At 50.2% G+C, this 27563-nt stretch overlaps 1 protein-coding gene across 3 annotated transcripts; it reads right to left on the bottom strand.

Moving 5' to 3' along the window:
* VPS37B (VPS37B subunit of ESCRT-I) lies at window positions 1-27196 on the bottom strand. Of its 3 annotated transcripts, none has more exons than XM_039252274.1 (4): window positions 27036-27196; window positions 4953-5124; window positions 2798-2880; window positions 1-2008 (listed from the first exon to the last, which is right to left on the bottom strand). In XM_039252274.1, exons 1-4 carry the CDS (start codon window positions 27144-27146, stop codon window positions 1511-1513), a joined length of 864 nt encoding a protein of 287 aa, XP_039108205.1. In that variant the 5' UTR covers window positions 27147-27196; the 3' UTR covers window positions 1-1510. The 3 variants fall into 3 exon arrangements, with proteins under 3 accessions (XP_039108205.1, XP_039108288.1, XP_039108363.1); XM_039252357.1 differs by lacking the exon at window positions 27036-27196 and adding an exon at window positions 5859-6060; XM_039252432.1 differs by lacking the exon at window positions 27036-27196 and adding an exon at window positions 5868-6060.
* Between the last annotated feature and the right edge of the window lie 367 nt (window positions 27197-27563).

Below are 27563 nucleotides of genomic sequence, written 5' to 3'. Positions count from 1 at the left end.
TGTTGTTAATTCTCTATTTATTAAAAAGGGTCCTACAGCTTTACAACCCCAGCTCAGGCCTGGGCCCGCAGCGAGACCAGCCTGGCGGCCCTTCACCACATTGACACTGAGTACACACCCTTGGCTACAACCCACGTGGGCTTGGGGGCAGCCCCCCACCGACCTGGGGTAGGCGGCGCGGCTCCTGGGGAGAGGAGGGGAGGGCCCTGATCACGGCAGGCACGCCGTCCCGTCCAGCTAGGACACAGTGGGGCTCCAGTCTGGGAGAACCACAGGCTAACTGAAGACGAAGGTGGTGGCCTCCCCCGTGGCCTGCTGGGACAGACCCCCCCCTTTGAGCACTGCCTCAATTCTGTCACCGGGACAGGAAGAGCGGGGGTTGGTCCCAGAGCGTCTGCCGATCCTGGTGCTGGCTTTCTCCATCGCACGGGGACGTGCCGCCGGCCTCCCTCGCTCCCGCACCGAGCCCCGAGCCAAGGCCGAGAATACCGGCTACGAATATCCTGGTTCAAGATGGGACAGAATTCTACCTGCAACACAATTGACTTGAACAAGCCCCTCTGGGAACACAGAGCCACTGGTGAGAGCCACCTCTCGGCCTGCCCAGCCTGTGGGCCTGCAAGGGAGCCATGGATGGTCCCTCATTGGCACCAGGGGAAACTAAGGCACAGCACAGGCACCCACAGGTGTGACCATACACAGCTTGTGAGAAAGGAAATTGCATTCGCTTCTGTACTTCAATCTGTTCAAAACAATTATGTGCATTTTTATAAAGTTTCCCTGAATGGTCTTGTGTCAAAAAAGTTTTCTTTCCCCATATAAAACAAATTACAGACATAGTAAAAATATTGGGGGAGTATTTTTTCATAGAAACCCACAGGGGCTGGCCCGAGGCGGGGGAGAGAGGAAGAGCCGAGGACGGCGTCTGCTGTGCAAAGTCCAGCTCGGACCAGTGTCCCCCGGCTGCGACGTGCCCAGCCTCCGGACCTGGCAGTGGGCCAAGTGCAAACTCTGCATGTGGCTTTGAAGCATCCAGGTTTGGGGGGGGGGGTGGGGAGGACTGGCAACCCCCACCCGCCGATTCAGAAAGCACCTTCCAGGCGGGCCCACCTGACAGACCCTGACCAGGGACGGTGGCGGGCTGGGCCACACGGCGCTGTCTTGCGCACGGAGCAGGAATGACCAAGCATGCTTATTAAATAAAGCCACAAGAGGACCACGATTCTAAGTGGGAAGGGAGGGAGGCTTTGCCCCCAGACTCACGAGTCCACCAACACTACAGGACCTAGAAATCATACCGAGGACAAACCATTGTGGCCGTGGGGACACCGGGGTGGGGCCCTGCGCGCACAACCACCTGGGTGCAAAACCGGGGTCTATGTCTACTTACCAGCGACCTAGAGTTCTACAGTCCGATGGGCGCGCGGGCCCAGGGCCGCAGCCCCCGTGCTCGCAGCCTGTGCGCAGGGCCCTGGCCAGCAGGGGCAGGCTCCCAGGAGGGCGAGGCCGCTCACTGGAGGATGAAGCCCGGCTGGTGCGGCGGCAGCCGGGGTGGGGGTCTCTGGGGGAGAGCGGGCGGGTACGGAGACATGAACTGTGCGGAGAATCCTTGCTGGGGGGGTAGGCCCACGCGGGGGGGCAGGGGAGGGCACTGTGATCCGGGGTACGGAAGGGCCTGTCCTGAGCCCATGGCGGCGGTAAACGGTGTGGCCAAGCGTCCTGCAGGCACTGGGGGAGGCGGCGGGGGGATGCGCCGAGGTAGCACAGAGGGGGGCCCGCTGGCCTCCGAGGTAGGGTAGGGCAGGGGGGCAGCGGGCGCCGGCTCGGGCACCCTGGGGGGCAGCGGGGCCGGCACCGAGGCCTGCGGAAGTCTCTGTCCCTTCAGCACCAGCTCCTGGAGCTTCTCGATTTTCACTCTTCGTGTGTGGGCCAGTTTCCGCCTGCTCTGATAGACATCGATGAAGGAGTCCAGAGGAAGCTCTCCGTCGAGAAACTTCTCTGCCATGTTCTGGAAGCAGCAAGAGAAACTCATTATAGGGATAGTTCAGCCCTTAAGGGAAGGAACTCCCCTCACCACCACCCCACCCGGCTTCCATCACCTGTACCCCACGCAACCCCAGCCACCACGTGCTCCATGTTGCAGACCTTGGCTGACCTCGGAGAAGCCCCCAACCCCCAGCAGAGAAAAGGGGACAGAGGTGGCTGGTCCTGACCACCTGCCCCACAAGCTGGACAAGGCAGGGCCTTAGGGAGAGCCAGCCTTAGATGAAGGGGGCCTCCCAGCAGCGCTGAGCTGTGGGGTCTCCTGGCCCGGAGAAAGCCACCGTACCCACTCACTAAGCCACCCGGAGTCCCTTCCTCCACTGACTGCACCCTGACAGACCCACCCGTACACACACAGTCAGCAGGAGACGTGCTCACGTCCACCCGGCCCCTGCCCATGCCCAGGGGTTACTTCAACCACGTGGCCTAACTCAGCAACATGCCACCCGCCCCAGCTCGCTACACCACACAGCTTTTGACCTTGACTCATCGCCTTATCACTTAGGGAGGCCCACGCCTCCAGTGCTCAAACTGGCCGCATCTCCCAAGCTCTGCCCTGCCCCCCAGTTCAGAGCCACTGGCGGCCGCGGCGCAGATTCCCAGCAGGGCGTGCCCCCCTCACCTGAGGACCAGACCCTCCTGGCCACCGAGGTGCGGCACTTGCCATCCCTGGAGGAACCAGCCCAAAGGGGACCCACCCAGTAACCATGCCCCAGGGCACTGCCCCCCCCACCCCCCACACAAGCTGCTCTACCTCAGTGTCCTCCTCAATCTTGGCTCCTTCTGCCTGAAGCAGCGCCAGCAGGGTCTCCAAGGAAGCGCTGCTTGACTGTTTATCTGGAGGAAGCAAGACATGCGATGAGGGGCAAGGGGGTGGGCACTCGGGACCCACGCACTCCCCCAGACTCCCCGCCACCCACCTTCCAAAGAAAGAGAGCACCTTAACTGAAAAGGCAATGGGAGAGTCACACCACCGACACCTGGCTTTCCAGAAAGGTCAAGGCCTTAAAATCCAAGGGAGGAAGGAGCACAGAGGACAAAAGCAGGGGAGCCTTGGGGCCGCACGTCCCCGTCGGGCCCACAGAGGGCTCTTACCCAGCACACGGTGCACCACTAGTCACCCACGCAGCTTTCCTTTGTGGTTTCGAGAACTTATACAGTACACGTAACTGAAGCCTAGGACCCGCATTTTTACAGATGTATAAAGCCCCAGCCACCACCCAGATCAGGATGCAGAACATCAGCAAAGGCTCCCGGGGCCCAGTCCCAGAGGCGGCCCCGGTTCGGAACGTCAGGTAAGCAGGTCGCACGCATGTACTCCATGCTGGTCCCTTCCACTCGGCACCTTGTCTCTGAGATCTCCTCGCTCCTTTCAGCGTCCACTGTGTGGCTATCACAACTTACTTCCCCATCATTCTGTACACGGCCATTCAGATGTTCCCAAGTTCGGCTATTAAGAAGAAAACTACACACGAACGCCCTTGTCCCCACCCCCGTGGACAGACACGGATGCCCATCACTGCCGGGGGCGGACCTGGGGGCAGCCTGGATGGGTGGCAGAGTGAGCACACATCTCGTTCAGGTTTTGCTGAACGACGTTTCCCTCAAGGTGGTTTTTCCCAATTTACACTCCTCCCGGCAAGGGCAAGGCTCCTTGCCCACGTCGGATACCACCTGGACTCGCTCTGGCGGGTGCGCACCAAGTTTTCGCTGCACTTGCGCAGACGGTGAGAGGGAGTCTCAGGATCAGAGGTCATGTCCACCTCAGGGAAGGGCTGGGTTCTTAACCCTTTCTTCATCTCAGCCCCTTTAAAAGCCACCCCAAGCACTAGGACTCAACGCAGAGCTCCTACAGCTCTTCATAACAACTGCTGATTTAAGTGTGACATTAAAATGAAATGTTCCCGGGGCACCTGGGTGGCTCAGTCGGTTAAGTGTCTGACTTTGGCTCAGGTCATATCTCATTGTGAGTTTGAGCCCCAGGGCTCTATGCTGACAGCTCAGAGCCTGGAGCCTGCTTCTGATTCTGTCTCCCTCCCTCCCTCTCTCTGTCCCCCCCCACCCCCCCCCGGCTCGTGCTCTGTCTCTCAAAAATGAACATTAAAAAAAAAAAAAAAAGAGGGGCACCTGGGTGACTCAGTCGATTAAGTATCTGACTTCAGCTCAGGTCATGATCTCACAGTTCTGGGGGTTTGAGACCTGCTCCTCCCCTGCTCACCCTGTCTCTCGCGCTCTCAAAAAGAAATATTAAAAAATAAAAATAAATTTAAAAAAATTTTTAAAAAGCCATGTTCCCATGATAGAGATTTCTCAACACAATCTTTGAGGACCACAGGATAAGTGTCTGTTAAATAAGATTAAGAAAGTTACCTTTTTCTGCCCTATTTGGAGAAGGTGAAATTTGTTTAAAAAGTGGTTAAGTCTCAGGTCACCTGGAGGGCTCAGTCACTTAAGCGTCCGACTTCGGCTCAGGTCATGATCTCACAGTTCGTGGGTTTGAGTCCCACGTCGGGTTCTGTGCTGACAGCTCAGAGCCTGGAGCCTGCTTCGGATTCTGTGTCTCCCTCTCTCTCTGACCCTCCCCTGCTCACACTGTCTCTCTCTCTCTCTCTCCCCCTCAGAAATAAACATAAAAAAAAAAAATTTTTTAAAAAGATTCTGTCTCCCTCTCTCTCTGCCTGTCCCCTAATCACCTCTCTCTCTCAAAAATAAACATTTAAAAAAATTTAAGTGGTTAAGTCTCTTTTCCAAATAGGTGAAATGATTGTAAACTTTTTCTTTGTGGCATTAACCACAGTCTTAATCTGAAAATTTTCCATAATAATACTTCTTTCCCGGTAATCTAACAGTTTGAAAATGTGTCCTTCCCTCAACTCTTTATTCTTGGAAGATCACCCTGAAAAAGTTACCTAATTTGGTCTTCTTTATCTGATAGGCTTCAAAGAGAACCTGGAGTTCCTGGTATTTTTGGGTCAAACATGCTTTCAGGGCGTCCAGCCGGGGCTGGTACAGGAGGTTTCCTTCTGCCAGGCTCCGGTTGCTGGCGAGCGTCATTTCTTTGTTAAGCTGCACGTTCTGCGCCTGCAGGGAACACAGGACGGTGAGAAGCAAGTGCTGGTTCCCGGGCCCCACCCCCAGGAGCCACCACATCTGCTTCCGTCTGGCTGGTCACCAGGCTGGGACCGCATGTGCGGCCGCTCCCAGCGCAGGCTCCAGCCCCTCCGGCTTTCTAGTTTGGACACAGCTCTCTGTTCTTAAAGAGCAGAGCCGCTTCTTTTCCAACCATTTGCAGCCGGGCTTTGTCTTGTGACTTGTCAAGGCTTTTTGCTTCAATAGCCACACTGTGACGGCGGTTCCTTACTGCCGCCATCGTGCCTCCAAGAATAAACAGCTGTAAAGATTTAGGGCTAGATTTGTTCAAAACCAGTTTCTGCTGCTCCAGAGGAAGTTAAAGACTCACTTTTAACAGAGGAGGATCAGTTGGCAGGGTGTCAATTCAGGCTCAGTCACCAGGCTTAGGGATCAAACACGGGAAGCCTGACACCCCCGGGAAAGAATTCCATTTGCAATGACCCTGTTCTTTCTCCCGCCCCACCTCCCGCTCCTCCTCGACTGAGGGGAAGGCCAGAGTCCTCCCAGCTCCCAGCACCCGACCCAGAGCGGGGGCCAGGGGGCTATCTGGGAGGTAGAGAAGCCCACGTGCCCAGACCCCAGGGGGGGACGAGGAAATGGAAGGCCTGAGGATAAGGAATTCCTATTAAAACTTAGCCAAGCTATGTTTAAAGAAAACCCCCAAACCCACACCCATGAGGCACCATCCATACTGGCGAGTGACAGGCCTCCGCGGCCCCATCTGCCCACAGCAGCCTCACTGTCTGGATCCAAAGTTCCCACAGTGCAGAGTCCTTCCCCATCGTGCCGCGTTTTCATGTTCTCGTAGCTTTCCTGCAACAGCCTCCACTTATCTCGTTCTCCCCTTGGTACGTGCTGCCGCCCCGCCCAGGCTATTTTCGCCGCAACTTCCTTCCTCCCAAGAGTCTAGGTGCAGATTTCCCACCGCACTGCCTCCGTGCTGGCCACGCCCACCCAGGGCGCCAGCCCAGCTCCTCGCACACGCACCCCCAGGCCTGGCCGGGAGGGCTCCCTACAGCAGACAGAACCTGAATCTCTGCACCCAGGAGCTGGGCCTGGGGGGCCCTAAAGATTCCCCTCGGCTTAAGATAGAATTTAAATTAAGGATTTAAATTAAAATAGAAAATTGAGCCTCTAGGTCAACACCACAAAGTCAATGCAGCAGCCATACTCTGATCTCCTGCTGCTGGAGAACTCGGGGCCCTATGTAAACAGGGTTCTGGAAGGGCCGCCACCTCCCGGCATGCAGCAGCTCCCTGCCCTGTGCAGGTGTGTCCCAAGCTCCTGCAATTGTTAAGCCACTGGAAAGAACACACAACACACGCAAGCCATCGTACAGCTACTCTGGAAGAGAGCTCAGCAATTTCTTTTAAAACTAAATGTGCAACTACCACACACCCCAGAAACTGTACTCCTGGGCATTCGCCCCGGGAAAATAAAAACTTCTCTCCACGCAAAACCTGCACGTGAATGTTCAATATGGCTTTATTTGTAACAGCCAAGAACCCGAAGCAACGCAGCTGTCGCTCTGGGTGGGTGGCGGAACAGAGTGCGCGGTGTCCCTGCCGAGGAACACTCCGCCTTAACACGGACAAAGCCTGACACACGATGAAGCTCCAGGGAATCCTGCTGAGCCCAGGGGGCCACACGCTCTACGAGTCGGGGTGTAGGACACTTTCGACACGCCAGAGTCACAGAAACGGGAGACAGGGGAGTGGCTGGGGGCGAGTGGTGGGAAGGAGGCTCGTGGGGACGGGGGTGCTCCGCTCTTCCCGTCCTGGGAGGGGAGGGCAGGGTTCTGCAAGGGGTTCCCGCTGCGGGGAGTGGGTGAGAGGCAGGCGGGATCCCGGTTCCTCCTGACAACCGCTTGTGCATCTAGTTACCTCAAGATTCCAAGTTTAGTTAAAAATCAACAAACTGCTGATGAGTTTTACACCCCACCCCATCTCATCCGGCTCCCCGCCAGCCCACCATCATTCTGTCTTAATTCTTTGTTCAATAAACATTTACTAAGCAACTCTTACTTGCCAGGCAGGGAGGACGGAGAAGAGGAAGGGCACTCTCTTCGTCACATACACCCAGGTGACATAAATGGAACAGAACTGAGCACGCCCGGATCGGACAACAAATGCCCCAAAATCCTTTATGGAGACAGGCTCCCTTGATCAAGTCCTTCGAGACCACGTCTGCAGGGGTCTCACACTGGATCTAAGGTTTATGCCGAAGCAAGATTTCTGTCCACACTCAAGGCCCCGCTGTGAGCACAGGTCTCCAGAGGGTCCCCTGGAAAGGACTGGTGTCCAATGAAGCATCTAAACCTGGCGTGCTGGCGAAGGATCACTCTACAGCAGTAGGCCTGGACTTCGGCCAGACCTTACAACTACCTGAGGGAGGGGTGTCGGTGTGTCCCAGTGCCCAGACCAACCCTGGACCGGCCAGACTCTCCAGGAGGGGCCCAGGAGTGTTTCCCAAGCTCCACGGGGGGTTCCAACACACAGCTAAGTGCTACTGCTTCAGTCTCAGCGTATAACCAATCTCCAAAGAAATCTTATTCTCCTAGGGTCTAAATCAGGTCGAAATCACGTCTCCTGCATATCAGAAAGTCCTAGAAGAGAGCAGCACAAAGGCAGCACAGGCCATAATCCAAAGGCAGTCTGTTTGCACAGGAGGCATTAGGGCAAAGTTTAAGCCACCAGCCACCAAAACAGCCAAATAAAGCTGCAACTGACAGCCCTCAGAAGCAGCCTGTAATTTTTTTTTTTATATCCTCTGGGGATTCAGATGTTTTTAATGTTTGGTTATTTTTGAGAGACAGAAGGAGACAGAGTGTGAGCAGGGAAGGGACAGAGAGAGAGGGAGACACAGAATCGGAAGCAGGCTCCAGGCTCTGAGCGGTCAGCAGAGAGCCGAATGTGGGACTCGAGGTCATGAACAGTGAGACCGTGACCTGAGCCGAAGTTGGACGCTTAACCGACTGAGCCCCCAGGTGCGCCGCAGATGTTTTTACAGAAGTACTGGTAAGTTCTAAGTGGCCATCCAGGGCACACCTACAGCACTCTGCAGTGGACAGCGGTGGTGGGGACGACGGCCTGGATTCCAACACTTCTGTGCGTCCCAGAACACACCTCTGATGATGCTACATTAGACGCTGAAAAAGACATTTTTCCTCCTTAATACTCCTTTCCACTGCACCAAGTGAATACGGGAGGGGAACTGCCAGTCTTGTTCCATCATTTGCAAAGCAAAGCGGAGCTGGGAGAGCAGGCCAGAGCGTGCCCGGGGGTGGGGGTGCAGCCCTGCCCATGGGGATGGTGCACACCACGCAGGCTTAGCAGGTCCGAGTGGCAGCCACTCGGGGCGACACATGGCCCAGCTCTCCACGTCCTGTAAGACCAACTCCAGCCTCAGCATCTGTGACCGAATCTGAACCGCAACTCGGAGAACGCTCGCAAGGCCCACATATTTTGGGGCGCAGACGCCTGAAACTGGAACAGTACTGCCAACCTCCTGATGGCTCTCATGATCCCTTTTCTTAACCATAGAGAGATCTTTTCAGGAAATAATCTGTCTGTGGTAAGAAGATTTTAAACTGCGCACTCAGGGTTACTTCAGTTTCCTTTTCTGCTCATAACCAAAGAAAAACGAGATGCAGGACTGTGGCATTTAGAGCAGGACCCCATTTATACAGTCCGTTCTGCCCATCTGTCTATCCAGGAGCCGCCTGAGAGAATGGTCACCCTGAAGTGACGACAGCAACATCTGAATGTTTTTAACTTCCCTCTTTCTACTTGGACATGGTGCTTGATTTACTACAACATGTATAAGTTTACGAAAAAGCATCATTGACTACAGCCTGTTAGATATTAGAACTGAAAGAGCAGAGGCTGTAGAAAACATAAGCTGTTTCAAGAACAGGGGAAGGGGATTAGGAGATTAATCATCCAGGTATAAAATAAGTCAGTCATGGAGAGGACAAGCACAGCGCAGGGAACACAGTCGATAATATTATAACAACATGGGGTGGGGACAGGCAGGAGCTACACTAATCGTGGCGGCCAGTGAATATTCTAGAGAACTGTCAAATCACTATGTAGCACACTGGAGACTAACGGGACATGTCAGTTACACTTCAATAAAAAAAAAAAAAACAAAGGACCATCAACCACATAGACACACACACACACACACACACACACACACAGAGAAAACAAGGTATTTTATACGTGCTTTGTTCAGGAAGACATGTAAAGACCACTTGATCTCTTGCAATGCTCACATAATACGTGAAGTTGTTAGCATGCACATGCTACCTCAAATGCATGCTATTATTATTATTTTGAGAGAGAGAGAGAGAGAGAGAGGAGAATCTCAAGCAGGCTCTGTGCTAAGTGCAGAGGCTCCATCCCATGAACCGTGAGATCATGACCTGAGGTGAAATCAAGAGTCAGACCCGTAACCAACCGAGACCCCACAGACGCCCCGACCATTCTTTCTGAACTTGGGTTGGGGAAGCGTAGTAGAAAATCGAGCCGGTAAGGAAGAAACCCTACATCAACTCCCCTCTGGGTGACACACGCTACGGTCACAAACAAGAGGCGCTGGGCCAGGCTGGGGAGACTGCCTGCGCCCCACCAGCCAGCGTGCGGTTCAAGTTTTGAGTGTGCGGAGGAGGTTTTCCAAAGCAGACGCTTTACAGGGCACAGCGGAAAACTTCAGACTGCTCTGCGGAGGGCCATGCAGCACGGAATACACATGGAGGCGGCTGGCTTCACACAACTCCTTCCCTTCAGCTGAAATTCCGCCCTCTTCCTCTTGGAGAAGAGGTCAGAATGTGAGAGCAGTGTTCCGATGTGACAGCCCGAAAGCCACTAGAATTTACACTCTTTTTAAAAGACACTCCAGCTTCAGTACCTCAAGGACAGCTCCTAACAGCCACAGTGAAATGCTCCACCACGATGGTCAGTTGGTTGTTTCATTCATTCATTCATTCATTCAAGAAACACTTATGAAGCACCTCTACCTCGGGGCTCCAGGGAGACCAGAACCAGAACATTCTGTCCCCATAGCCCTGAGTGTAGGTAGGCCTTGTGAGCATCACACTGCCCAACTCCAGGGGGGAGCCAGGCCCCTCGTACCACAGCCCTGAACACAGACTGCATTTGCTTTTCAAATAAAAGGCTTAAGAGAGAAAAAGGGTGGGGGGAATCCAAATAGAGGGGAACTTAAAAATTTAAATAAGAGAAGTTCCTGGTGATGTGAAAACTTCACTCTGTCAGCACCCTGCAGGTTTCAACAGGACTTAACATTTATGGAGCACTTACTGCATGCTCGGCACTGTGCCACCTTCTCTCCATGCATTATCTCCATTTAATCCTCTAGCAGCAGGAAGTGGGGGTGCCAATTTGCCCCGGGAAAGAAATACAACTTCAGGGAAGTTAAGAGACCACCAGGGTCCAGAGTATCAGTAACCGTAGAGCCAAGAAGTTAAATGTTAAGATACTGGGTCTCCCAAGTGTGTCTTCTACAGGATTGTGCCCCGAATTATGCCACAGCGTCTACGGTCCACTGCATAGAACCCGTCTATCATCTCTCCATTTTCAAGTTCCAGGAGTCATCTAGATTTCAATTTCTAGCTTTTATTTACCTTTTTACTGAGAATATTTTCAAACACAAAGGAAAAGGATAGAGAGAGAATAAAGAATCTGTGCACATTCTCCAGGGCTCAGCAACTGGTGGACATTAGCCAATCCTGCTTCAAGATATCCCTCACTTTTTTCCCCTGAAGATTCCCCCTCCCCCGAAGTATTTTAAAGCAAATTTCAGGCATCCTATCATTTCACCCTTAAAAGCTTTAACGTGTATCTTTAATGGGGAGGAACTTTACAACTACAATGCCATAATCGCCCTTACTAAAAATCAACAACATACTAATTTAAACATCCTTGCTAAAATTAACAATATTCTAATTTCGACTTCTGCACATGTTGGCTTGAATTCCTCTTATAATGAGCTTCTGCCTCGTTGGTTATCTGAAATTGTTTATACGGGAAAAGCAGGAGAACTCTTTCCACCAACCCTCCACCCCGGCTTTACACTAACTTTGAGAAGACTGAGTTAATGATCAAGCAACCTCTGAAAATGACTAATAAGCTTTTTCGGGGAGCGTCATCATTACGTAACAGATTACACACACACACACACACACACACACACAAATAGGTTTATTTTTGAGAGAGAGAGGGAGAGACAGAGAGAGAGCAGCAGGGAAGCAACAGAGAGGGAAGAGAGACTCCCAAGGAGGCGCCACACTATCCGCACAGAGCCTGACACACGGGGCTCAAACTCACGAACTGTGAGATCATGACCTGAGTGGCAATCAAGAGTCGGGTGTCCAACCAAGATGCTCAACATCACTCACCATCAGGGAAATACAAATCAGAACCCCAAGGAGATACCCCCCTCACACCTGTCAGAGTGGCTAAAATTAACAACTCCGGAAACAACAGATGTTGGCAAGAATGTGGAGAAAGGAGAACCTTCTGGCACTATTGGTGGAAGTGCAAACTGGGGCAGCCACTCTGGAAAACAGTATGGGGGTTCTTCAGAAAACTAAAATAGAACGATCCTACAACACAGCAATTACACTACTAGAAATTTACCCAAAAGTTACAAGAATGCTGATTTCAAGGGGCACGTGCACCCCAATGTTTACAGCAGCGCTATCAACACAGTATGGAAAGAGCCAAATGCCCATCAACTAACGAATGGATTAAGAAGATGTGGTATAAATACACACAATGGAATACTACTTGGCAATAAAAGAAATGAAATCTTGCCACTTGCAACAACACGGATGGGACTGGAGGGTATTCTGCTAAGCAAAAATAAGTCAGTCAAAGACAGATATCCTATGATTTCCCTTGTATGTAGAATTTGAGAAATGCAACAGATGAACATAGGGGAAGGGAAGGAAAAATAAGATAAAAAACCGAGAGGGAGACAAACCCTAAGGGACTCTTTTTGTTTGTTTTTATTTATTTTTGAGAGAGAGGACAGACAGGGCCCAAGCAGGAGAGGTGCAAAGAGAGAGGGAGACACAGAATCCCAAGCAGGCTCGAACCCACAAACTATGAGATCATGACCTGAGCCAAAGTCAGATGCTCAACTGACCGAGCCATCGAGGTTCACCAATAAAAGACTTTCAAGCACAGAGCACAAACTAAGGGTTGCTGGAGTGGGGGGTGGAAGGGTTAAATGGGAGATGGGCATTAAGTGGGGGGCAGTGGGGGTCATAGGTAAGAAATGAGTCACTGGGTTTTACTCCTGCAGCCAAGACTACACTGTATGCTAACTCACTTGAATTTAAAGAAGCAAAAGAAAAAAAAGTCAGACATCCAACCAACTGAGCCATCCAGGCGCCCCATAGATTTGTGTTTTTTATGTGTTTCAATCAATTGCAGTTTGTAATCTTTCTGATGCTCAACATGTCCATGGCTGGTGGGAGACCCTTCGAGCTGGGTCTCAAGCTAACACACCCCAGAGGTCTGCCAGCCCCCAGCCCTGCAGACCGAGGGGGCCCAGATCCATCTGTTCATTTGCCGCCCCTGACCTGGACCAGCCCTTCTTGAAGAAAAGCTGGCTCCTTTTGGTGGGAAATTGTTTTCATACTTTCCTCTCCAGATAAAATTAAATTGAAAGCTGTCCATAATATAAAGATGAGGAACAAAACAGATTTCAGCCCCTGAACTTTCCTACCAGTAGAAACGTCAGGTCAGATGACCAAGAGGCTGGCATGCGTTCACCCAGGTTAATCTCTCCTTTAACTCTACTACCCGTGATCTAAGCTCACCAATTAATTTTAGGGTATATATCACCAAGGTCACATGCAATCTGAGCCTGGGCTTTAATATCAACAGTTATTAGAAAGCCCTAGTTCACCTTCTATTCAGTGAAGACCTTGCCAGTGACCAACTCCTCTCCCCGCAATCTTCCCACTAAAGGCAGGCTTTCAGGTGAAGGCTGCAATCCAAGCCTATGATATCCCAGAGGTGTGCTGCAGATGCGGCTTAATTCAAGCCCAAAGCGAAAACAACTTAACAGGTGAAGAGGTGGACCGCTTAACATGTTCACAAAATTAAAGAGACCTGAAAACTCAAAAATACAGTGAAAGGACTGTAGAGCGTTATGAAACTGTTCTAAAACACAGCTACCTCGTGGGCTGTGTGAAGCCATCTCCAAGGCTACGGCCCACTCGGGAAAAGAAGTTTATCAGACGCTTATCAAATGTTCCCCCAAAACAACCCACTCAACGCAGAACATACTAGATTAATAAAGATTGCTATTTTTGATTGAAGACCTCAAAATCCTTGTGGAGATGAAACCTGCTGCCCTCAGAAAGTAGCAGGCAATGGGATAGAGACTGGAAAGATTCTTTCCATATGGAGCCGTCTTGCATCTTAAAAATTAGTACGTCGTTCACTTTCAGTGCAACTACCACAGACGTGCAAAGAGCTAGGTCTGAAAATAAATGGACTTGGGGCGCCTGGGCGCCTCAGTCGGTTAAGCATCTGACTTCAGCTCAGGTCATGATCTCGTGGTTCGTGGGTTCGAGTCCCCGCATCGGACGAGCTCTGTGCTGACGGCTCAGAGCCTGGAGTCTGCTTCTGATTCTGTGTCTTCCTCTCTCTCTGTCCCTCCCCCACTCATGCTCGGTTTCTGTCTCAATAATAAAAAGAAGAATTAAAGGTCTCAGAGAAACATAATTTGGTAATTTTCTAGTTCTCAACATACCAGGGCCCTTTTGTTGTTCTTTCCCCTGGAAGAGTATTTCCTAATATTTGCAAGGGGGGGGGAATCTCCCACTTTGTGGACTTATGTGGATTATGATGTCAATAATAAATACAATAATGGGTGCGATGGGTTGTGGTAACTCTCACAGGCTAGAGAATGTTACTTCCTAGTACCACTGACCTTCTAACTCCTGAGGACTCCGGGGAGAGGAGGGAGGAACAGAAGGCACGACAGGAGCCCCAAACTGATCACAACGTTAACTGCCTCTGTCCCTCTTCTCCTCAAAGGCCTGGTCCTAGCGAATCAGAGTCTCAGCAGGTGAGCCCGGGAAGCTACTGAGAAGCGGCCCTCCGCATGGTCAGAACCCATTAGCTGCTGCTGCTCAGCTGGGCAGCTTGGTTAGTGAGAAATCACCACACACACAAAATGTTAAAGATCTACATCTGTCCATTTCTTCATTTAAGGGAAAGGTCTCTTCTTGGACAAAGGGTCCACTAACTCAAGTTTCAAAAGTTCTTCATCCAGACCACATCCTTTGATGTGGAGGCTTTCGGGACACCAGACAAGCAAGCTGAGAGCAGAACCCTGGAATTCCTGTTTTCCCCCAGCCTGGGCCACACCTAACTCACCAACAAGTTGGTTTCCATTAACTCTTTCCAAAGCACTCAGTTCAGTCTTCCCTCCCGGTCCTTTCACTTATGGCTCTTGCCACAGTAGTTAATGAAATAATTACTGTAACAGAAACCAGAATGGACAGGTCCTTGACTCTAAGTACTCAACTACAGTGGAGGCAGAAACCTCCAGAAACCCGATCACCATTATAGAGGTGGGGACGTCAATCACTGTATCGGATGGTGGGAATCATAACTATGGGAGCACTCTGGTGAAGCAGAGGAGGTCAATTAATAGCTTCTGCTGGATTTGAAATCCAGATCACTCCTCTCTTCCTCAAAAAGAGAGAGCCTATGGGGGCGCCTGGGTGGCTTAGTCGGTTAAGCGTCCGACTTTCGCTTAGGTCATGATCTCGCGGTTCGTGGGTTCGAGCCCCGCGTCAGGCTCTGTGCTGACTGCCAGCTCAGAGCCTGGAGCCTGTTTCAGAGTCTGTATCTCCCTCTCTCTCTGACCCTCCCCTGCTCACGCTCTCTGTCTCCTAGAAATAAACTTTTAAAAAAAAAAAAAAAAAAAAGAGAGAGCCTATTGAAGAGAGAAGATTTATAAACTCTGCTTTTTTTTTTTTTTATGTTTTATTTATTTCTAGGAGAGAGAGAGAGATAGCGTGAGCAGGGGAGGGTCAGAGAGAGAGGGAGTCACAGACTGAAACAGGCTCCAGGCTCTGAGCTGGCAGTCAGCACAGAGCCCGACGCGGGGCCCGAACCCACTAACCGCGAGATCATGACCTAAGCGAAAGTCGGACGCCTAACCGACTAAGCCACCCAGGCGCCCCCAAACTCTGCTTTTCTTATTAGCAGTTCCTGGGCAAGACAAACCACCAAAGCAATCATTTGTTTAATAAGTGCAAAGGGTTCCCCTACCTTTTCTATTTCCTTTTAACCACAATTTATAAGAAATGCACGTAGAATTTTCTGGGACAGTCTTTACACAGATGCAAAACAAGAAAATGCCTAACAAGGTGGATCCTGAATTACATGTATTAAGACTACAGCTTTTACATTTGAAATACATCAGGACATAACTTTCCAACACCTGACTCAAGAATTCAGTTTAATGGATAAAACCTACTCTCACATGACTGAAATTATCATCTTGTATTATGAGAAAATGCTATTCTAATAGTGGGATATTTTTAGTCTGTGGGTAAAGAAAGGGATTAGTCAAAGAATCACCAGTTACCCCTACATTATTCTATTTATATTTCATAACAGAAAATACCTGCAATTTTATCTGGTATAGGGAATTTGATGTTCTCACTAAAAAAAAAAAAAAAAAAATCACACACACACACACACACACACACAAAACTGCCTAGATGCTTAAAACTTAGTCATCTAAAATTTTTTTTGATGTTTTAATAGATTTATGTTCAAATATGTTAATCACAATTTATGATAGCAAAAAAAATCCAATAATATGGGGATGGTCACAACAATTATGACATTTATTATAAATTATGATAAAATATCATGCAGCCACTAAAAACACTGCCAGGAGAATATTCTTCTTTTTTAAGTTTACTTATTTATTTTGAGAGAACACAGGCCTGAGCAGGGGAGGGGCAGCGAGGGAGAGAGAGGATCCCAAGCAGGCTCCATGCTGCCAGCACAGAGCCCAATGCGGGGCTCGAACTCATGAACGGTGAGATCATGACCTGAGCTCAAATGGAGCTGGATGCTTAACGAACTGAGCCACCCAGGTGCCCCCAGGTAAGAATATTCTGATAAAAAATAAGAAAATCAGGGCGCTTGAATGGCTCGATTGGTAGAGCGTGCAGCTCTTGATCTCAAAGTCAGGAGTTCAAGCCCAATACACCTGAGTTCAAGCCCCATACAGGGTGTAGAGACTACTTAAAAAGAAAAAAAATGATATAAAAATAAGAAAATGCCCAAGTATAACTTTAGGCTAAAATGCGCACACCCAGAATAGAAACTCGATATACAGAATGATCCCAGTGTGGGAAAAACATTGGGGGGGAGGGGGAAGAACACAAAATGTTAACAGTGTTCATTTCTGGGTGCTGGTATCACATGTGATGATGTTTTTCATTTTTGAATTTTTCTGTAATAAACATGTAAAAATATTTTTAAAGATTTGATCAGTTGGAATCAGAAATCTGAAACACCATATACTCAAAACAAATACTCTATGTTCCCTGCATTCTTAACCAGAGTACGTGAACGCAGGTGCCTTGGATGACCGAGAGCTGGCCGTGTGAATACCAAGTAACTACCATCCTGTCTGTGAAGCACCGGTACCCGTGGGCTATGGATGCAGATGGCACATTCGTCCCCTGAAAGAGCATCTGCTAAAGCACACCCCAGGGAAGCTAGTCCCTCGAGTTCTAGGATCAAGTAAGCCTGGGAAATGCTGCAATGTCTGCCCTCTGGTGCTTCACCACACACCCTAACAGTAAGGGCCAAACAAGGCAAAACGAAACAAAATCCCTTTTTTTAAGTTTTTTTTTTATTTTAAAAAAAATTTTTTTTTAATGTTTTATTTATTTCTAGGAGAGAGAGAGAGAGAGACAGCATGAGCAGGGGAGGGTCAGAGAGAGAGGGAGACACAGAATCTGAAACAGGCTCCAGGCTCTGAGCTGGCAGTCAGCACAGAGCCCGACGCGGGGCTCGAACCCACGAACCGCGAGATCATGACCTAAGCGAAAGTCGGACGCTTAACCGACTAAGCCACCCAGGCGCCCCTTAAGTTTTTTTTGTTAATATTTTATTTATTTCTGAGAGAGAGAGACACAGCGTGAGCAGGGGAGGGTCAGAGAGAGAGGGAGACACAGAATCCGAAGCAGGCTCCAGGCTCTGAGCTGTCAGCGCAGAGCCCGACGCGGGGCTCGAACCCACGAACCGCGAGATCATGACCTGAGCCGACGTCGGACTTAACCGACTGAGCCACCCAAGCGTCCCAAACAAAATCCCTTTTAACCACTGGTTTCCCAAATTTCTTTACCATGGAGCTCCTTTTACCGTAATCACCACTGACAGAAGCAGGGCCCCGAGGACCACTAAGGGAAATGCTACCCTAAACCAAACAGCCCCGACCACTTCATTAAAACTGCCCGAACTTCTATTACTGCCACGGCACCGGCACCGTATTCCTCAGTTTAGAATCATCACCTGTTTAGCCTTCTGAACGACTTGTAAGGCCATTCTTATAATATGCCCATTTTAAAGATGAGGAAACTGGCATTTAGGAAGGGTAATGCTCAGGGTTTCCCAGAAACCCAAATCCCCCTCCCTCCCCCCCCCCTTTTTTTTTTTTAAAGAAAGGATGCAAGCTAGTGGGCTCAGATCCCAGGACCCTGGATCATGACTGGAGCGAGCAGAAATTGAGAATCAGGATGCTCAACTGACGGAGCCACCAGAAGCCCTCCAGATCCCCTCTTTAATCACTATGCCTAAGAGCAGACCTTACTTTTTTTGTGAGGCTTTTTATAACTTTTGCTTCCTCTTTCTCTATCATTTATTTCCGGATGGTGTTACTGGCTCTATTCGTTTTTCCCTACAGCCTTTAAAAATCTGCCACTGACAGACAAAACCTAGCGTGTTTCTAGCTGAACGGTGTACAAAACAAGACTCAACAGGCCCTGCGAGGAGCCTTGTGAGCCTCCAGGTCCGGGATTTCTGCTGCCCAAAGATTTTTTAATCAACCATCTTTCCCAGCCTTCCGACAGATCTCCCTGCTTTCCGGTCTTATCTCCTTAAATCCATCCCTCACATCCATCCCCCAATCCCCCAGGACTGCCTGAACCACCCATGTTAAGTCACAACTGTGACCGCAGCACTCGCAGGTGGCTCCCTCCGCCCAGAGGATCAGGCCATCTGGTCTCTCCGCCTGCCTCTCCGGCCCCTTCCTCGTCTCTCCAGCAAGGCTGGAATGTTCCTCTGCACTTCTCTCTAGGCTTTTCCTGTCTCTGTTCCTGCTGTCCACCCCCCTGCCGGGAAGCCCTTCTCCCTCACTACCTGCTTAACTCTTCCTTTGAATCGCAGCACACTGGTCGTCTCCCCCAGCCCTGCAAAGGCTTGCTGCATCCCCTCCCGCGCTAGGGCGCCCCCTGCACTACGGTTTCACACCTCCGACATTCTGTATACCTGCGCCTGCGCGATCCTGAAAGAGGAAAACTACGTGGTTTCCTATCCCTAAAGTGCTCCATAAAAGTTGAGTAATGAATAACCCTGCTTGACCTCAGCTGTGTTCACACTAATGACAGCTGCCGTCTGATGGCAAACGCTAATTAGCACTTCCTCTGTCCCTCTGCCAACCCAGGCACTAGGCAACAGATATGGACATAACCTCCAGGTGCCATTCCTGGTGGCTCCACCTCTGGTGATCATGACAGATCTGATTTGAAAGAAACATTAACTACGACACTGCCTGTAACAGAACCAGCTACTCCAGTATCTGCTCCTCACATGCGCTCTTGGGCACAGTAGTGAATAATAGTCCTCACAGTTCCAGGAGGAATGATTTCAAAAGTTTTCTCTTGACATACTGCAACATGACCGTGACAAAGCTACACCTTTCTCTCTGCTTGCATTCTTCCTGCGGAAGAAATTCTGCAAAGAACTTTCCTTTGCCTTTCTACCACTGGGTAAGGTAAGTTTTCTTGAATAAGACAGTCTTTGTGGAATCCAAAAACCCCACAGAGCAGAGGGAGGAAGTAAGCCAGCAAAAACTCCAGTCTCAGTGTGTTCTGAGAGCCAGGGATTATATACGTAAACAGTGGCGGACACACAGGTTGTTACAGAAAACCCTACACCGCACACTCGGCTCACCCCCACAGCAACATTCTGCTACAGATACTGTGATAAAAGCCAAATACAGATCTTAATTTACAATGGGGTCACGTCCCAAAAAACCATCATAAAAAATATCGCTAAGTCGGGGGCGCCTGGGTGGCTCGATTGGTTAAGTATCCAACTTGGGCTCACGTCATGATCTCACGGTTGGTGGGTTCGAGCCCCATGTTGGGCTCTGCGCAGGCACCTCAGAGCCTGGAACCTGCTTCAGATTCTGTGTCTCCTCTTTGCCCTTCTCCTGCTCACGCTCTGCCTCAAAAATAAATAAAAACACCTAAGAAATTTAATAAAAAATATCTCTAAATCAAAAATTCAATACACGGGGCGCCTGGGTGGCTCAGTCGGTTAAGTGTCTAACTTCAGCTCCGGTCATGATCTCATGGTTCGTGGGTTCAGGCCCCACATCTGGTTCTGTGCTGACAGCTAGCTTGGAGCCTGCTTCAGATTCTGTATCTCCCTCTCTCTGACCCTCCCCTGCTCACGCGGTCTCTCTCTCTCTCAGAAATAAAACATTAAAAAAAAATTTTTTTTTAATGCAATACACCTAACCTGGCAATCATAGCTTAGCTTGGCCCAACTTAAACACTCAGAACACTGATATAAGCCTCCAATTGGGCAAAATCCTCTACCACAAAGATTTTTTTTCATTGTAACTAGGCTCCATGCCCAACATGGGGCTTGAACTCACAACCTTGAGATTAAGAGTCCCATGCTCTACATGGGGCACCTGGGTGGCTCAGTTGGTTAAGCGTCTGACGTCAACTCAGGTCATGATCTTAAGGTTCGTGGGTTCGAGCCCCGCATCGGGCTCTGTGCTGACAGCTGAGAGCCTGGTGCCTGCTTCCAATTCTCTCTCACTCTCTGCCCCTTCCGCGCTTGCACTCTCTCTCAAAAGTAAATAAACATAAAAAAAAAAAATCTTAAAAAGAAAAAAAAGAGTCCCATGCTCTACAGCCCGAGCCAACAGACACCCCCACACCAAGCTTGTTTTATGATGAGATGCTAAACAGCTCATGCAATTGACTACTGTACTGAAAGTGACAAACCGAATGGCTGTCTGGGTACAGGTGGCTGTCCATTTACCACTTTGTTGATCTTCCCGACCACATGGCTGACCGCGGCCACTGCTCAGCATCATGAAAAGATGGGACCACAGATCGCTAAACCAGGACAAGACAAATTCAAAATTCCAAGTGCAGTTTCTACTGAATGTGTATCATTTTTGCACTCTGCACCATCATGAAGTCGAACGGTTATACTGTGAACCATCAGAAGTCAGGACCTTCTATAAACAACAAAGTTGGCTTAGCTCGAGAGAACATCAGTTCTGGACAGGACACATGATGCTCAAACAGTTCAGTCTACATCCAGGTTCCTCTTTCGACTAGTCTGATACAGTACAAGCACTAGAACAGGATGTCGGCTTGTCTGGAAAATACCAGACTCATTTCTCCCTGTGCTTCGATGGCACCTCTTTCCTCCTGCCAACCCACTAATTACTCCCAGCGGCCTTTAAACTTTTATTTTCCTCTTGAAGGAAGCTGGCCACCAAATCTGTATCTCAGCTGACTGTTCCACTGAGCTCCGGAACCGGGTTTCCACCTGCCTGCATGCCCCCACCCCCTGCCCATCCCTCACTCTGGGGTTCTCGGTGAGCTGTCTCCCCTCCCACTGCACTCCTACTCAGCTCCACTCAAAGCCAGTGACCTCCCCTCTCTCAGCAGTACCTACACGCCAAGGACACAAAGACAAATGTGACAAAATGGAGCCATGAGGAAGCAAATGACTTAAAAAAATGTGTGACAAGGGCCACAGAAGAGGTACACAAAGAGTCTAAGAGACTGCGTGCCTGTGACACGGGGCGGGGCGAACACGTGGAAGGCAAAGCTGCGGAGGCTGGAGTCCCCTCTCCCAGAAGCCCAGATGAAACCCCAGCTTCTTCTCACCTGAGCGTCCACTTCCCCCTGGCCTTGCGTGAGCCTTCCCCCCCCGCCCCCAAGCCCCTTCTCTGCTACCGCTTAACCGTACTAACAGGTACTTCTGACCATATTGCTCTTCCACTCCAGAAAGTCACACAAACTCACGGCTACCAAATTAACAGCCTTCCACTCACATGCAGCCTCACTCCCCATCACCTCCCTGCTCACATGCAGATCAGATCCAGCTCAAGTAGATGGTAGCTCAGCAGGCAGAAAGCCTGTCCCGTGCTTTCCTGCTCTGGGACTGTACCCTTGCTGTCACTTCTTCCTGACTGCCCATGCTTCTCTCTCAAAATCCTACTCAGAGAAATAAATATCTAATTCAAGGCAGTGGTTGGGGGCGGACGGGCTGTCATGCTCAGGAGGGGGCGCAAAGAGGGCTTTTCACTTCAAAGAAGTCTGAGCGTGTACTTCCAAAGCTGGGGCCCAGGCAGACAGAGGTCTCTGACGTTACTCTAAACCCTCTCAGAGGTATTACTGGATCTGATCATTTATGTTCTTAAATCTTACCCACCTATCAAAGTCCATCTCTTGTACCAGGAATGTAACTAATCTAGCCAGAGAGCCTCTCTTCATCTGACCTTCAATCTCATTTACAATTCACATGTTGCCTTCTTACTCTCTATTTTTTTAAAAAATGTGATAAAACATACATAAATTAAAAATATGCCATTCTCAAGAGCCACGCTGAAGTACATCCACCCTGTTGTGCCGCCAGCACCACCGTCCATCCTCCGAACGCTGTTCATCTTCCCAAACTCCAACCCCCTACCTCTTACTCTCTCTTGGGCTGTAAAGGTCTGTGTGCTTGGTTTCTTCCCCAAATTATAATACAGGGATTATGCCCTATTCAGGTTTCCATCCTTAAAATGTCTTACAGTTAGCACCCCACAGCTGTGAAATTGAAATGGCATCTTCTTGAAATGGCAACAAGGATATGATACCTTTTAGTTTTTGCAATAACAGATAATAAGAACAAGCTCCCGAGTGCTCACTGTGTTAGGTACCAAAGTAAGCATCCTCTGTACTTATCTCATTTAATCCACCCCAAGCCCTTATGAAGTAGGTTACCGTCGTTAGCCCCTTCGTCTTCAAGGAAGAAACTGCAATTGGGAAGACACAGTACTTGCCAAAGATCCTGCCATAGCATCAAAAGGCGGTTCTGTACTGCACCACACCCACCACGCTGTTAATCAACGCAAAACAAGTGGAGAGCAACTGACCCAAGAGATCAGACTTCACCTAAGCCAGCCAAGTCACAATTCTGGAACTCTCTTACGAAAGAGGGCTAGCCTCTACCGAAGCCCCCCTGTGCCAAGGTACTTACTGCCTTCACCTGCTACTCCTCAAAGGCAGGTGTGGGGAGTACCCTCACTTCACACTGGAGGAACCGAAGCAGAGACAGTTCAAGTAACTGAAATAAGGTCACACAACTCTCGGCTATGCTCCTTCCACGAAAAAAAATATTTTTTTTAGTAAGCTCTATACCCAACGTGGGACTTGAAAAAACGACCCCAAGATCAGGAGTCGCATGCTCTACTGACTTGGGCCAGCCAGGTGACCCTTTCCACGAAATCTTAATGACTCCTTAAAAAATAAAATAAAAATCAAGGGCTCCTGGGTGTCTCAGTCGGTTAAGCGTCCAACTCTTGGTTTCAGCTCAAGTCATGATCTCACAGTCCGTGTGCCCGAGCCCTGTGTGGGGCTCTGCACGGACAGTGGGAGCCTGCTTGGGGGAGGGGTCTCTCCCTCCCCTCCCCCCGGTCCCTTCCCCTTCTTTTGCTCAAAATAAACAAACTTTAAAAAATAAGATCAGATAAAACTGAATTTCAGAAAACATTCCCAGGCACAGTAATTTTTTTACTCAAAGTGAAAATAGTCCACAGAAGAGAAGATTGAAACACAGAAGTCTGAAGCCTCTGTATACACAAGGACCACACTCCAATGACTCCAGCAGCAAACGCTCACCACGTTTAAACCTTAACTTCTAAAAACCAGTCCCACCAGCGCTCAGCCCGGTGTTGAGGAAACAGTCCCCGGTTTAAAGCAAGGTCAGTACATTTCAATGAGCCATTATGATTCATGCAGCAGCTTTGCAGCCCCACACAAATCGCACCAGAACACGCCTTAGGGAAACAGCTTCTCCCAGACCAGACTCTTTCCACAAAACAATCTGTTTTTCAGACCCTCCGTGTTTCTGCATGTGGGCATGCTCACTTGCCAAAGGAACAGAGATCCTGAATCTGAATCCTTAGTTAGGTGCACCAACGAATCGACATTCCCTCAGAAAGCACCCGGGGAGACAGGACCCAAGAGTGCGGTTTAGCTGCCTAATCCCCTAAGCGACAGTTCCTTTTAAGGGAGTGCCCTGTCAGTCCAACGGGGTTAATGTGGACGGAGAGAGAAAGGCGCATTCCACTGCCATGTAAAAATAACTTTAAATAAAAATAAGATGTGTGCATATGAAACGTCAGCCCACAGCGAAAGCAAAGAGCAAAGATCACTAGGGAAGGCACTAGGTTTAGGGAACCGCATAAAGCACGGGACCAGCGGGGAAAAGAGAAACCCAGGGGCACCGAGGAGGAGACCATCTACAGTTCCGACAGGATTTTAACGTCTTGAGCTGCACTAAAGCTCACACACCACAATTAAAACAATGTAAGTGAAGTAGAATACACAGCTGTATTTAAACCTAACAGTGAATGCCTTCAAAACCTAGCCACGCTTTCCGGTGGCCACAAAATATCCCCTCAGGCTTGAAGAAGTCTTACTCTACAATTTAAAACACTTCCTTCTGCCAATTAAAAAAAAAAAAGCCTTTGGTTCAGATTAAGAGATTCTATGCTGGGAAAAGGCCTGTTCCAGTTACAGTCTCATCCTCAGGCCTGCTGAGATACATAATCATTTGGACCATAGAAAAATAAAATGCTTCTTAAACTAATGGCAAATAAAAATTTACTTAATATTCTTGAAATAAGACCCTATTAACTTGTCAGGAAGACCTGGTATTGATGACGGGCAGTAATCTTTCTAAGAAGAACCGGATGATTAGTAATAATTGCAATTACTCTTTATTGAGCACTAACTACATGCTGTGTTAACATGCACTATCTGGCATAATCCCCGTATCAACTCTATGAAATAAAGATCAGGTTAGCCTTCTCTAACAGATGCTCAGAGAGGTGGATTAACCTCCTTGAAATCACACAGCTGGGAAATGGCCAAGTGCAGCCTGGAGTGTAGGAGTCCAAAGTCTGAAAGTTCCATTTGGTTGAGAGTGGGCAATTCACAGAATATTTTCTTCTGTGTCTCCCAACAACCCTGGAAATAAGCCAACAGGCCAATCATAACATTAACGGCTGAGTCAAAGGACCATGGCCAAAATCTCAGCTGTTCACATTACACCCGTTCCTACAGAAACATACCACATGTGACCAGGGACACAGGATCTGCTAAGTGTGACTATAGCTAGCTGAGCTGCCCAGCCTAGGGTATTTTGGTCTTCTCCTTCAGTTTCCTTGTTTTAAAAGCACTACGCCCTGAATAACTACCGCTGAGTAATTTAACTTCAACTATGCGGCTTAATCAAGGGCCGTCAGTCAGTGGTCAGCATTTGTACAGGGGACTCTGGTATGACGGTCACCTTCACTTAAAGAAAAAAAATTGCCTTTCCCTTTATGTAATCCTCTCCAGTTTCTTAGGCAGAGGAAACAAGTGTCCCAATAGCTTCGGAGTTGAGAGAATTACTTGACTCTCTCCACAATCTCCCCTCCCCTAAAAGGCAGTTTATTTCTATTAGCGTAGGAATATAATCAGTGTAACCAAACTATAGTATTCTGTTCTAACAGGCAGAATAGTCTGTGGGTGGTATCACACATCAGAAAAATATACCTGTCATCTTATTATTAAACTACAAAGATGCCTGAAGACAGACAACAAAAGGTCTCCCAGCAACTGGGAAGCAGGGAAACTAAGCAAAGATTTTATTTCTTTAGAGACGTGAGACTCTTTCAGTCAAGAAAGATGGATTTTGTCACTTATTATGCTCTGAAATGGAAAGTGCCACATGGAGACCATAAATGAGGGAAACTGCATCTCAGGCAACGTTCTATGTGCCAAGTTACAAAGCCCGTGAATACAAGGGGTGGATTAATGGAAAGACTGATACCATCTTACTACAGTGGCCTCTCTGTAGCCCGGGACAATAATCTGTTGAGGGTTTTCCAGTGATTTTGAATGTGCAACCTCCATACAAGCCCCCTTTTAAGGAAGCTGGCTCAGTGCTAACAATCCCTCTTCGGAAAGAAAGCCAAAAGCCCCCACTCAGCCTTCTGGGGCAGAGGCTCAGCCCCGTAGGCGTGGGAAGGCTCAGACTTTGGAGACAAAGAAGTAGGAGTGGTAAACCGGCCAGGGAGAGCTGGGATCAGCCCGGGGCCACCTGCCTGGAGGAGACCCAGGCCCGGAGGATGGGATGTTCAGAGAAAAGAGCCCCCAAAAGTTTGGGAGGAGAGTTCACAGTGCAAATGCAAGCGTGCAGTCAGTTACCACAGAGAGCAAGTCGTGTGTCACAAGAGACAGAGTGACATAACCAGAAAGGGGGTGGGCATAGGCCTTCCAGAGGCTGGGCAGGCCCTCAACCATCAAAGGCGTGGGGACTGGCGGTCAGCCCCCCAAACCTTGGTTTATCTTCTCCCCAAAAACAGCTCCAGGAATTCTCACTTTGCCCCACTGTGAGGCAAAGCCACCATACTAGATTCCCGTGTTCCCTTCTTCCACAAAAAGGGGAAACTCTACGGAGAAAAGGATTCCTGCTCCCACCCCACGACCAGGGAGAACCCCCCAGGATGGCCCTCCCAAGGCCACTTCCAGATGAAGGCAGCCCCCACAGGGCCCCAGGAACGCTCAAACACACAGACTCCTCAAACTTTAACGGGGTCAAGTCCGTGGTCTCGTGCCTCTCCACCCTGGAGACTCGGCCCAAGGCTAAAGTCCATCTCAAAACCACCGTCCAGAATCAGCTACAGACCCTCAGGCCCCTACAAACTCCCCAAATATCTACAACCCCCGGAAACAGCAAATCCTAAGGCTCCCATCCAGCTAGTCCACCGAGCCCCTGAAAACCCATTCGAAGGCCCGCCTGTACCGCCCCACCCCCTCCTCAAGCCCCCCAACCCCAGCCCTCAGTCCGGTCTCGGTCACCCCTAATCCTCCACTGCCTTCCCCCCACCTTCGCCAACCTCATCTCATTCCCCTATTCCCTCCTCGTCCCACCCGACGGAACCACAGCCCCCGAGGTCGCCCAGATGCCCATTCCAGGCTTTCTGATCCAGGCGGTCTTCCGAGCCTCGGCACCTCACAACCTCGCCCCGAACCCGGTCAGCCCCCGAGCGCGGTCTCAGGGCGCTTTCCCCTCGCTCAGCCCCAATCTCGGCACCCCCACCCCCCGCCCCAACGCCGTCTCAAGCCCTTCCATTCCTCGTCTCGGTCTCCCCAACCCAACCAGAGGCACCGCGATCGCCGGCGCCTCGGGCCCCCTCCAGCCCGCCTCGGGCCCCCGGCCCCGCGCGCCCCTCGCGAGGCCCCGCCGCCCCCGCTCGCCCCGGCCCACCTCCTCCATCTTCTGCACCATTTCCGTCAACTGCCCCTCGTCCTCCAGCAGCTCGTTGAGCTGCACCAGCGACAGCCCGGCAAACCGGGCTTCGCTCCCGGCGCCCGCCATCCCCGCGCTTCAGCCACGGCCGCTGCTCTGCCCGCCAGGCTCCACCGACCGGAAGCGCCGCCCTCAAGGCCCGCCCCCGGCGTGGGGGGGGCACGTGACGCCAGCCCTGGTGCATGACGTCATCACCGCGCGGGCGGGCGGGCGGACGTGACGTAGCGCGCTGGGCGCGGGGGCCAGACGCGTGGAGGGGACGCCTCCGGGAAAGGTGGGGGCTTGGGGGGTGAAGGAAAGATGCTGCGGGTGGACTTGTGACGCGACGAGAGGCAGTGATGAGGTCACTGCTGCCCAGGAGAATGTGTTATGAGGTCATAAGAGCCTTTTTCCCCAAGGAAAAGAAATGGGAGGGATCCGAAGAAAGCAGGCGGTGAAGTTACTGCAGCCTAAGCCCAGCCTGGCCTGGGGAATTCCAAAGAAGGG

The sequence above is a fragment of the Hyaena hyaena genome, unplaced genomic scaffold, assembly GCF_003009895.1.
Source record: "Hyaena hyaena isolate Hyena2069 unplaced genomic scaffold, ASM300989v1 scaffold_0, whole genome shotgun sequence".
Taxonomy (NCBI): Eukaryota; Metazoa; Chordata; class Mammalia; order Carnivora; family Hyaenidae; genus Hyaena; species Hyaena hyaena.
This window is presented reverse-complemented; position numbering and strand designations above follow the sequence as displayed.